The following is a 12,861-nucleotide window of genomic DNA, read 5'->3' on the forward strand; positions in this document are numbered from 1 at the left end:
GGATCGAGTTCCGCATCAGGCTCTCTGCTCAGCAGGGAGCCTGCTTCCCCCTCTCTCTGCCTGCCTCTCTGCCTATTTATGATCTCTCTCTCTCTCTCTGTCAAATAAATAAAGTCTTTAAAAAAAAAAAAAGGAAAGAAAGAAAAGGAGATGGAAGCTTCTAAAACACCAATGTCATAAAAGACAAAGGCTGAGGAGATGTTTCAGGTAAAGAAGGTTAAAGAAACAAGGTTACCAAATGCCACATCTGCCCCTCCACTGTCTCCTTTGCTCAGGACAGTGAAGGCTGCAAAGGGCATTGGTGGGTCCAGTGAAAATACTGAACTGCGATAGATTATTTGAAAGTATTTTGACAATGTTAACTTTCCTGATGCTGCTAACTGTGCTGTGGTTATACAAGAGATTGTCTCCATTCTTAAGAAATACACACTAATGTATTTAGGGTTAAAAAAAAACATGATATATACAACTTACTCTCTAATGGCTCTTAAAAAAAAAGACCTCTCTCTCTTACTATATAGAACTATGTATATTTATATCCTCATTTGTTTGGTATAAACATATTTCTCCAGAGAGGTAACAAAGATAATGCAAATGATGGAATCTGATTAAGAAATCAGCAAATCAAACAGGTGTTCTTTGTATTATTTTTCTTGCAATTTTTCTTTAAGTTTGAAACTATCTTGAAATACAAGATTGAGAGAACAGTTTCAAAAGTCATGTTCGTTTTCCGTGATGACACGACTTTCTATTCTCAGCTGGGAGGCAGTTTGGTATTAGAGCTCCAAGTATGGCTTTTCAGCATCAAACTGTTTGCATTTGAATCCAGCATTTCCACTCACCAGCTATGTGACCTCTGATAAGCTACTTGATCATTCTGGGCCTCAGTTTCTTCATCTGTGAAATGGGCATGAGAAGAACATCTGCTTTGTGGCTGGTTTATCAGAAACAAATGAGATCTACATAGGAGTGCTGGGCGAGACACCATGCTCAGAATGAGCTCTCAGGAAATGGGCTTTGATGATGCTTCAAGGAAAATAATCTACGAGAGAGAGAGAGAGAGAGAGAAGGTGTAGTAAGAGCCAAGATGAGTTTAATGTCAAAGCAAAAGAAGAGGGAGGAGGAATAGAAGAAGGAGAAGAAGAAGAAGAAGGAGGAGGAGGAGGAGAGGGAGGAGGTAGGGGAAGAGGGAGGAAGGGGAGAGGAAAGGAAAAGGGAAAGGGAAGGGGAAGGAGCGGGGGAGGAGAAGGGAGAGGGGGAGGAGAAGAAGTAAGAGAGGAAAAAGAACAGAGAGGAGGAGAAAGTATCTTACATACAAGTTACCAAGATTCATAAGCTACAGTGAATACAGCAGTGTGACATGACTCAACACAGAGAGACACAAACACTGGCACAGAATAGGAATACCATTAATAGTTCAAATATGCATTAAATGGGTATAAAATAGAAGAAGCACTGCAAAGCAGGGGAGAAAGGAAAGATTGTGAAATAAATGATATTAAGATAATTGATGTTTCATATAGAAAAAACCCTAAACTTAGATCCTTTGTTTAGGCCATACACAAATATAAATTCCAAATAAATTAAAGGTGCAATCATAGAAAATGCAACCACTCTAATTAAAAAAAGAAAAAAGTTTCTTAGACAAGGGAGAAAAACCAGACACAGCAAAAGTCTAAGAATAATAAATGTGATTGTATCCCATTTACAGACTTCTGCAGAGCAAAGGATGCCACAAAGATAAAAGATAAGCAACATATGTAGATAGGATATTGACAACACATGACAGAGCCAAGTAATTAATATCCAGAAAAATATAAGGACCAATAGGACCACAGGAAATGTACAGAAAAAGACACCTGGCTGTCTGATAAAGAAAGGGAAAATAGTTAATCTCACTAGTCGTCAGGAACATGCAACCTAAAAACTTGGAGATAATATTTTACAACTCTGATTGGCAAAAAATGAGAAGTCTGACACTACTGAGTATTACTAAACCTGTAGGGGGACAGAAAGATCTGGATCTTGCTAATGGAGAGCAATTTGGCAATATCCAAGGAGGGGAGAATTGTCCATACCCGTGACTTGTGACGTCTTCAAGATTGTCTCCCAGAAAACAGCCGCGCATGGCTTCTAGAAGATGGGACTGAGAAGGTTCATTACAGCATCAACGAACACTCAACAAGTAAGAAACAACCTAAATTCTCTCAGTTACCAGAAGGTACAACTAAATTATGATGTAGTGTTTCAACAGACCTATTTAGGGCAGTTGAAACGAATACCATTGATCTATGTGATCAGCGCGGGGAGCTAAGGCAGCATGTTGAGTGTGCTGTAGTGACATTCGCGTCACATGTTGAACCCCTAGAAAGCAACACAGGAAGGAAGCTCAGTCAAAGCAGGGGTGCTGTTTCTTCCGGAGAAGAGAGGAAACAAAACAGGGGAGGGAAGCCCCAAGGGCATTAACTCCATTTCTGACATTCTCTTTCTTTGATGGATATGTTGATTTATCTATCTACTTACCAATCTGTCTAAAATAACCAGCCAAATTTTAAAATGTATTAATTCAAGGTGTTGGGTCCATGTTTGTTACATTGATGTCAGGGTTTTTTTTTAAGATTTTATTTATTTATTTGACAGAGAGAGACAGCGAGAGAGGGAACACAGGCAGGGGGAGTGGGAGAGGGAGAGGGAAAAGCAGGCTTCCCACGGAGCAGGGACCCCGATGTGGGACTCGACCCCAGGACCCTGGGATCATGACCCAAGCTGAAGGCAGAAGCTTAACGACTGAGCAACCCAGGAGCCCCATATTGATGTCAGTCTTAAAATAGTTTTAGAATGTTGGAAAACTGACTTTCCCAAAACTGTCCAACTACTCTGTGTTGTGGGAAATAGTGGCTCATGCAAGCCGGGATGTCACGGGAGTCACTAGGGAAAGATGTCCCTCTTCCTCCCATGTCCCCAAAAGCCCTCGTGCACAGCTCTCACATATGCCCTGGGGTGACTGGCCTGGTCCCCTGCCCTGTGTTAGTAGGTATCACTAGATAATCCCCCAGGTCGCTTCTACCAGTTTGTAAAGGAAAAGCTTAATTAATTCTTACAACTTTCAAACAGGCTATCATGCTATTTTTTGGTGCGTAGAAATTTATTTTGTATTAAGAATATATATGATCCTTATGAAAAATGTCAATACAAAGAAACCAAAAGATGCCTTATAATCCTATTTCCTAGAGAGGGTAAAAGGAAACTTTTCATGACTCGCTGTATTTCCTTCCAGTCAAGTTTTGGATAGGCAAGCAAACATATGGAAAATGTAATTCTGTACCTATAACTCCATAAGTTTGTCACCTCCCCTCTATCCATGTCAGTTCTGAGAATGTTTTTCATGTAAACATTTTGGTTATCATTGGAAAAGTTTGATTATAACTGATTTAGCCAGATTCTGACCGAAAATCATTTGTTTTCTGGTTTCTACTGGAGTCAACAGTGCTAAATAACATCCTATTAAATATTCAGGGGAATTTTTATCCTATTACTTCATCAGGATAAGTTTCTGAAGGTGGAATTTCTGGGTAAAAGGTTGTGAACATCTTACACTTTGCTACATGTTGTCCAATTATGTCCTGAGATTGGGTCAATCAGTGTTCTAATTATCCAAATAGTGAGTGCCCGCCTCCTGTCAGATCCTGGCCATGTGCTTTAAACGTGGCCGCAGACTGAGTTCTCTCAACAGCCCTGTGAGGTTCGTACAGTCATTATCCCCAAGTTACAGATGAGGAAACTTAGCCCAGACAGGATGGACAACGTGCCCCCGCTCCCAGGGCTGGTAAAGAGCTAAGAGGATTAACATTCGTTTCTTTAGAGGAAGACACAGTCTCTGAAACACTGTTTCTGCCAATGGTATCTGAAAACACTAACTGGCTGTGATACCTTAGCCAACTAATCTAAACTTTATCCTTAAAATGCGGATAATGGTGGGACCTATTTCATGAAGTTGTTGTAGGCGCCCAATGAGCTAATGTGTTTAAGGGAATAGGCAGCAGGTCGAATGCACTAAAAAATGTTACGTTACTCTTTCTTTTATTATCTGGGACCTTGAGCATTTTCAAGGCTTATCGCTTGTTCGTAATTTTTCGGAAAACTGCCTACTTGTATCATGGGCACATTTTTTTCAGGGGATTTCTTAAATTTCACTTCCTTCCCCACACCCACCCCCCCCCCCAGGACAGACGTGGGGAAGGAAGATGTACAGACTGGTCTGTACATCTACACTGGTCGAAAGCAGAAACAGGTTAAGATGCCTGCCGCCTTCTGCCACGTCGCCAAGCACACTTTGCGTTTTCTGCCCTGCACACACGTCTTCCTTGCTTGCTGGTTCTAACCACTCCCTGGCCACTGCCACTCATTACATATGGCCATTTCCACATGTAAACGGCTAGATGCCGAGGCTCTCTGCCTCCCACGCTAACTCCCAGAAAGCCAAGGTCTTTGTTCACTCCGGGCTGGATGTGGGCTTCAGGCAGGAGTCCTGTCCCTGGGAATTAACATTGCCCATGTCCCAGATCTAGGCTGCTGCTTTCTCAGATAGAAGGTTAGATCTGGAGATAGACTGCCTGCCTTTGAGTCTTGACCCAGGGCAAGTTCTGAGAAACAGCTTCTTTGTGCAGATGCCTTTTTAAGAAATAACAATTAATGTCGAAGCAGATTTTGCAAAGTGCGTGGCTCATTCATCTCTGTTTATCTCTGTCTACACATATCATTCTAACCATCATTCTGGGCGTCAATCTTTATCTCTCTCTATTTTTCCTCTCTGATTCTCTGGTCTTCTATTTCTCCCTCTATATCCGGCCTTACTTTTCTATCAGTCTCCACCTTTCCCCCTCCTTCCTTCTTTTGATGTACAGAATTAAAGATGACTTTTTAAAAGTCTGGATACTTCTGGGTGACTAAGAACCTCCTTCATTCCGTAATAAGACTCATTCACCATGAACTATGGAGAAGCACCTACATTTTCTCATTTTATATAATTATTTTGGTTTGACCTAATTAAATTGAACTTAATTTTCAAACAATCCTAGAAGACATGCATTATTATCCCCCTTATCTCTTATTGGTTCAGAAACTGAGAGAGGGTCTAAGAAGCTTGCAGCAGTTTGTCAGCAATGAGGCCACAATTTAAAGCCAGATTTTTCCAGGTCCCAAGCCCAAAGCTCTTTCTACCACATGACCCTTTCCTGTTCTCCTCTGACACAGAAGCATTTGTAAGTTGCAGCTGGAATGAAACAGACAAAAATTGTTGCTCACTGTTTCCTGTCTCAAAATGAGAAAAGCCATCTATCTCAAGGGACACATCTGTGCTTGAGGGACTGAGCCCCAGTGGGCTAATGCTCCCCCAGTTTCCCACTCACTGAGGGACCCCGGCCACAGAAGAGTCCCACCCACACCATTTCCGCATTCCTCACTTACCCAGGAGGAGGAGGAGGGCTCTCAGCATGCTGGGCCCCAAGCCCATGCCGGCTCTATGCTCCTGGCTCCTCTCTGAACAGGCACCGAGCGCTGTATGACCCAAGGCTGCAAGGGACAGGAGCCAAGCCCCACGTGACAGACAAGGAGGAAGCTGCCTCCACGCCAGGAGGCTGCTTAGTTCCTCTCAGCTCCATCAAAGGGCAGGGCTGAGAGAAGCACTTGTTGCCCTGGCCCTGCCATCTGTGGAAGGGAGCTAGCCCACAAGAAAGGCTCCTTGAGGCTTTCCAGGGTACTGGTTATCACCCCGTCTATCTCCTATAACCTACCCCCACCCACCACACACACACAGCACGGGAACAGAAGTGCCCCTGGGTGCAGATTCTTGCCCAAAGACCCAGGCTGATGAGTCTCAGAGGGGGTTGTGGGCAAAGCAAATATGGATGTCCAGGTCATGCAACGCCCACGGCCACCAGCCCACAATGCACCGCAGTCACTATGGTTTGTGCCATGGACGTCTCTCAGTCTGGGAGGCTGACTCTCTTCTCAGAATAACATTTTAAATGTCCAAAATAAAGTAGCTAGGATCCTAAAAGAAACCAGTTATACTGGGGACCTTGGGTGGCTCAGTCAGTTAAGCGCCTGCCTTCAACTCAGGTCATGGTCCCAGAGTCTTGGGATCGAGTCCTGTATGGGGCTGGTGGGGGTGGGTCCCTGCTCAGCGGGGAGTCTGCTTGTCCTTCTGCCCCTCAACCTGCTCATGCTCTCTCTTTCTCTCAATAAATAAATAAATAAAATCTTAAAAAAAAAAAAAGAAAGAAACCGATTATATTGAAATACAGTTATCAAAAATAGTTAGAATGCACCCTTATGTTATAGAAATAGATGTGCTTTCTCTCTACGCAGAAAACAGCAAGATTTAGCAGAGGGGCAGTAAGTCCACAATCTTGACATCATGACAAACATTAACAATATTTAGAGATGTCTGTACCAGCTGGAAGGTGGACGAAAAAACCTGCAGTTGCGTCACAGTAGTTTCTTGGTTACTCTCACGTTGAAAAGACGTGTTAAGTCTCCAGGAGAGGTTAGAGGACAAGGATGTGATTTTTTCTCATCCACATTCCCAGACCCCACATTAAGCCCCTCATGCTGGAAGACGCTTGGTTCTCAATAGGCTCAAACCAACAGATTTGGGGCCATGAGTTTCCATCCTTCTCCTTGAAACCTGCCTGACTGTTGAGCCACCAACTCAAATGTGTAAGAAATCTCACTTTTCTTAAAAATGTACAGCCACCTCATGACAAGTGTTGAGCCCCATCCAAATGAGAGGACAGCGGTCAGCCTCTTCATCCTCGGGCTTCCTCAGCCAAACTCCTAACACTGCTAACTCATGGAGCACCGTGTCCCTCAGGCCCTCACACTAATGATGGATGTGAGCATACCAGGGTGTTTGTGAGAAAGGCTGTTTGCTTCGTTTGGTGGCTTAAGGTTCCATCCTCCTATCCAGACACTTTATTTCATGCCAAACACTTTGGTCGTCTTCACCTACACCACGAAACATACTCCCTCTTACTTCTCCTGAAACTTGTGAACTTTTAAAACTTTTACCCTCCCTTTTTTCTTTTTTTTTAATTTAAATTCAATTAACCAACATATAGTACATTATTAGTTTCAGATGTAGTGTTCAATGATTCATCAGTTGCGTATAACACCCAGTGCTCATCACATCATGTGCCCACCTTAATGCTCGTCACCCAGTTACCCCGTTTCCACTCACCTCCCTTCCAGCAGCCCTCAGTTTATTTCCTAGCATCAAGAGTCTCTCATGGTTTATCTCCCTCTCTGATTTCTTCTTTTTTTTTTTTTTTGAAAGATTTTATCCATTCATTTGACAGACAGAGATCACAAGCAGGCAGAGAGGCAGGCAGAGAGAGAGGGGGAAGCAGGCTCCCTGCTGAGCAGAGAGCCTGATGTGGGGCTCGATCCCAGAACCCTGAGATCATGATCTGAGCCAAAGGCAGAGGCCTTAACCCACTGAGCCACCCAGGCACCCCTCCCTCTCTGATTTCTTCCCATTCAGTTTTCCCTCCCTTCTCCTATGATCCTCTGCATTATTTCTTATGTTCTACATACGAGTAAAACCATATGATAATTGTCTTTGTCTGATTATTTCACTTAGCATAATCCCATCCAGTTCCATCCATGTCGATGTAAATTCATCCTTTCTGATGGCTGAGTAATGTTCCATTGTATATATGGACCACATCTTCTTTATCCATTCATCTGTTGAAAGACATTTTGGCTCCTTCCACAGTTTGGCAACTGTGGACATTGCTGTTATGAACACTGGGGTGTGGGTGCCCTTTCATTTCACTGCATCTGTATCTTTGGAGTAAATACCCAGTAGAGCAATCGCTGGGTTGTAGGGTAGCTCTATCTTCAACTTTTTGAGGAAACTCCACATTGTTTTCCAGAGTGGCTGTACCGGCTTTCATTCCCTTTCTCCACATCCTTGCCAACACCTGTCATTTGCTGCCTTGTGATGGTATCTCATTGTGGTTTTGATTTGTACTTCCCTGATGACAAGTGACATGGGACATTTTTTTCACGTGTCTGTTGGTCATCTCTATGCCTTCCTTGGAGAAGTGTCTGCTCATGTCTTCTGTCCATTTCTTGACCGGATTCTTTGGTTTTTTGGATGTTGAGTTTTTACCCCACTTAATGGAGATGTTTGGAGGAGAAATGTTTCACTTCCTGAGCAAACTGTGAAAGAATGCCAGAGCAGGCGCAGTAAGCCATCGGCAGTGGCTGGGGACTGAGTGGAGGGTCTCAGGGGAGCCCCAAGTGGGCCCAGGGCTGCCAGGTGCACAAAGAGGTCCCCTATTTTGTGGAATCACATTTTTAAATGTCGGCAACTAATATTGAAAAGTTCTTACGTGGGGCAGTTCAAACCAGATAGCGGTCTGTAACTTCTGCTCTAAAATACCTCTGTAGGGGCGCCTGGGTGGCTTAGTGGGCTGGGCCTCTGCCTTCGGCTCAGGTCATGATCTCAGGGTCAGGGTTCTGGGATGGAGGCCCGCATCAGGCTTTCTGCTCGGCAGGGAGCCTTCTTCCCCCTCTGTCTCTCTGCCTGCCTCTCTGCCTACTTGTGATCTCTGTCAAATAAATAAATAAAATCTTAAAAAAGGAAAATACCTCTAGAAACCTCTTCTAGGGCTCAACCTTTCAGATATAAACCCAGGAAGGGAAGTTCCTGCAGCAACTTCTGCTTTTCTCCCTGCCACAACCTCCTGAGACCGGAAAAGGCAGCATCTGCCACCTACTTGAGTGGAAAAGAGGGAAATACAGACTCTCAAAATGGTCCCATGAGCTAGACTCTGAAAAGATGACCTGACACCTAGGCCATGTTCCTGGGTGGGATGGGTAACCTCGTTTTGGGGTGAAGCCCCCCAGCCAGAGTGGGTGCCCCCTGCCCCTGCTCCTGTCACAAATGCCTGCTTTTTAACCTGAGCCTGCTCCTGCCAGAGCAGTCGGGATGACTCCCCCTGGACTGAGAGCCTGTGAAGGCAGGAGCTAGAGCCTAGTCCTGTGCCTGACTCAGCTCAAGACCTCAGTGGTGGCAACTGCATCAAGGAATCAGTTTCCTTGCTTAGCTCACACTCAGGCAGAGCCAGCCCAGCCTCCAGCCTGTGAGCCGGAGGCAGCCAGCTCTGCCAATCCAAGGGGAAGGAGCCCATAGTCCTGACATTCCTCAAGGTGTGGCCCCTCATCCAGCATGGTCAGCATCCAGCCTCAGGAGCTCTTCTCTTCCCTCAGCACCTCAGCACCAGCAACAGAGCTCACAGAGTCACACCCCACATGCCTGCAGGGCAAGTCGGGAAAACTGTCAGATCCACCACCATTATGGGAGTTTGTTTTTTTTTTTTAATTTTTCAGTGCTCCAAGATTCATTGTTTATGCACCACACCCAGTGCTCCATGCAATACATGCCCTATGATGGGAGATTTTTAAAAATGAGAGATACGGGAGATTTGAAACACACGGTCTATCAGATTTAAATAGAACTCTGCACCCAACAATCAGAAAATAACTATTCTTCTCAAGCATGCATGCAAGCTTAAAAAAAAATTACTACATCTGGGCCATGAAGTAACTCTCAAAAATTTCAAAGAATAGATGACATACAGATCACATTTTTTTTTTACCACAGTGTAATCAAATCAGGTGACAGTAACAAAAAGTACATTCAGTTTCCATATGTTTGGAAGTTTTCAAACACATTTCTAGGTAACTTAGAAGTCAAATTAAAAATTACAGTAAAAATTAAAAATAGCCAGAATGTAATGATAATGAAAATGTTTCGTATCTGATTGTGTGGATTGCAAGTAAAGTAATAATTAGAAGGAAAGGATATAAATACTTAGAAAAGAAGGGCTGAGAAGGAAAGAGTTAAGCAACCAATGGGGGAGGTTTGGAAAGAATAAGCCTAAGAAAAGATAGAAGAAAGGCAATAATAAATATGAGAGCAGAAAAGGATAAACCAGAAAGCAAAGATTCATTAGGGAGGGTCAGCAAGTCCTAAAGTTTGTCCTTAAAAAGCTAATAATATAAAAAAGTAAAAAAATAAAAAGCCAATAATATGACAAACTTCTCATAGACCAGAAAAGAAGAAAAGAGAGAAGATACAAATAATAATATTAAGAACAAAAAGGGGTGGTAAATATCATTTTAATGAGTTAAAATAGAAAAAAAACATACAATTATCTCAATTGATATAGAAAGGTATTTAATAAAATTCATCACCCACTCATGATAAAAATACCTAATCAACTAGGAATGAACAGGAATACCTCATAAGATGTATCTACCACAAAAGAACCAACAAGCATTATTATGGCAAGCCACAGAGATGCAATCTCTTTAAAATTAGGGATAAGAAGGGATGCCCTATACCACCAGTTCTATTCACTAGTGTCTGGAGGTTTGGTTAGTGTGGATTTTCTTTTTTTTAAAAGAGGCACTACAAGGAAGAAGCATTGAAAAGGAAGAAAAACCCTATTCTCAGGTGATATGTTTGCCTATATAGAAAGCCTCTAAGAGTCAAAGACTATTTATCAAAAATAATAGTATGGCTGAATATAAGATCAGTTTTTTGTTTTTTTTTTTAAGTAGACCCCACACTCCGCGTGAAGCCCAGTGTGGGACCTCAACTCATGACCCTGAGATCAAGACCTGAGCTAAGATCAAGAGCCGTGTGTTGAAGTGACTGAGCCACCCAGGTGCCCCAAGGTCACTCTTCTTAAAATCCACTGGATTGCTATACACCAGTAATGAACAGAAAACGTATTTTAAAAAAATAAAAATTACACCACCACCAATAATATATGTGTATATATACAAATATGTATGGAAAATAATAAACCATGTGTGAAAAATAATAGGTATATTTAAATATATAATTTATATATTATTTATATGTTACACATATATTTTATATATTATGAATAATATATTATAGAAATATTTCTATTTATATAATATAGATATATCTTATATAATATAGACATATAATACATATGTCATATATAATATACACTATAAATCTAAACAAAATTACTCAAGACTTACATGGAGAAAACTTCAGTTAACAGAATTAAAAGAAACTTAAACAAGCAAAAATGTGTCATCATGTATAAGAAAACTCAAAAATCTTAAAGCTCTCAGTTCTTCTCAAACTGATCTATTTAGCCTCAATGCAGCCTTGGGCCCAAGCTCATTAATTATCAGAAAAATGAAAATCAGGACCACAATGTGATACCATTGTACACTTTTAAGATCGTTAAAGTAAAAATCTTAAGCAATACATTTGGAACAACACAGAGGAACCTAGAGGGTGTTACGCTAAGTGAAATAAATCAGAAAAAGACAAATACTGCAGGATCTCACTTATATGTAAAATCTAAAATAACCAAACTCACAGAAGCAGAGAGTAGATTGGTTGGTTCCCTGGGGCTGGGGAGGAAGGAAAATGAGGAGATGAGGATCAAGGGGTACAAAATTTTAGTTACGCATGATGAATAAATTCTGAAGACCAGCGATGTGAATGTAACTAACAATACTGTATTCTATGCTTAAAATTCACTAGGAGGGTAAATCTTTGGCTTTCTCCTCACAAGCAAAGAAAAAAGAAAAGAAAATGGTTAACTATGTGAGGTGATAGGAGGGTTGATTAGCTTGATTGTGACAATGATTTCATATATATCAAAACAGCAAGTTGTATAGCTGAAATGTACAAAATCTTTATTTGTCAATTACACTTCAGTAAAGATGGGGGAAGCAATTTTGGAGAATGCTAAAGTTAAGTTGAGATTGTTGCAGGGGGGAAATAGGGCATAACATCTTTGTAGACAATTTTCTATTCTCTGGGCAAGTTGAAAGTTTGTTTATCATAGGATTCAACAATTCTAATCCTGGAGATATAACCAAGGAGACTCTGAGACGTGTACGTTCAGAGATACAGAACAAAACATTTATAAAGCATGGTTTGTAATAGCAAAAAAAAAAAAAACCAAAACTTTGAAAGAACCATGAAACACATCAACAGAAGAATGAACAGATATCTACTATTATATAGCTATAAAAATTAATACACTACAGCAACAGAGACAACTTGGATAAATTTTAGAACTATAATACTGTGTGAAAAATCAAATTGCAGGGACGCCCGGGTGGCTCAGTTGCTTAAGCATCTTCTTTCGGCTTGGATTATGATTCCTGGGACCTGGGATCGAGCCCTGCATAGGGCTTCCGGCTCAGCAGGGAGTCTGCTTCTCCCTCTGCATGCCACTCCCCTTGCTTGTGCTCTCTCTTTCCCTCTCTCTGACAAATAAATAAATAAAATCTTTAACAAAAACTCAAATTGCGAAAGATGACAATCAGAATGGTACCATTTTCACAAAGCACAAAAACAAGCAAAACTAAACATAAAGAGTCTAGGAAATGCATTTTTTTCATTAAATACAATTTTAAAGTCATTAAAATGATAAACATATAATTCAGGAGAAGGGGTATATAAGGAAAGAACACGCAGCAGGACACCGAGGTCATGTTCTAGTTCTTTAATTGTGAGTGGGTGCTTTGGTGTTTGTGTTATTATGATGATTCATTAGTAGGAAGTTTACATGCCGAGTTTTTCCCAGATAAGTCCTAGTGTTTGTGCCATTATCTTGGTGCAGATATAATAACATCCCCTTTCATTCCCAAAGGTTTGTCAAAGGCCAAAAGGTTTGGAGCATAAATCATATAGTCTCTTTATTCATAGCTCCTTATTAAAGACTCCATAATTTAAATGTAATTAAAACAAATATTAATACAAGCATAATTGTGTTGATAGAAATT

General features: G+C 41.4%; 1 protein-coding gene across 1 annotated transcript in view; it reads right to left on the minus strand.

Annotated features, from left to right (window-relative positions):
- The window catches only part of LOC111144774 (chromosome unknown C10orf128 homolog), a 34,715-nt gene extending 29,151 nt beyond the window's left edge, over positions 1-5,564 (minus strand). Inside the window, exon 1 of the mRNA XM_022499221.1 lies at positions 5,467-5,564. Within this exon, the coding sequence (XP_022354929.1) occupies positions 5,467-5,512 (46 nt within the window). The 5' untranslated portion in view covers positions 5,513-5,564. The remainder of the gene's footprint in view (positions 1-5,466) is intronic.
- Between the last annotated feature and the right edge of the window lie 7,297 nt (positions 5,565-12,861).

This window comes from Enhydra lutris, unplaced genomic scaffold, assembly GCF_002288905.1.
Source record: "Enhydra lutris kenyoni isolate GAN:26980312 unplaced genomic scaffold, ASM228890v2 scaffoldscaffold12, whole genome shotgun sequence".
In the NCBI taxonomy this organism is placed as follows: domain Eukaryota; kingdom Metazoa; phylum Chordata; class Mammalia; order Carnivora; family Mustelidae; genus Enhydra; species Enhydra lutris.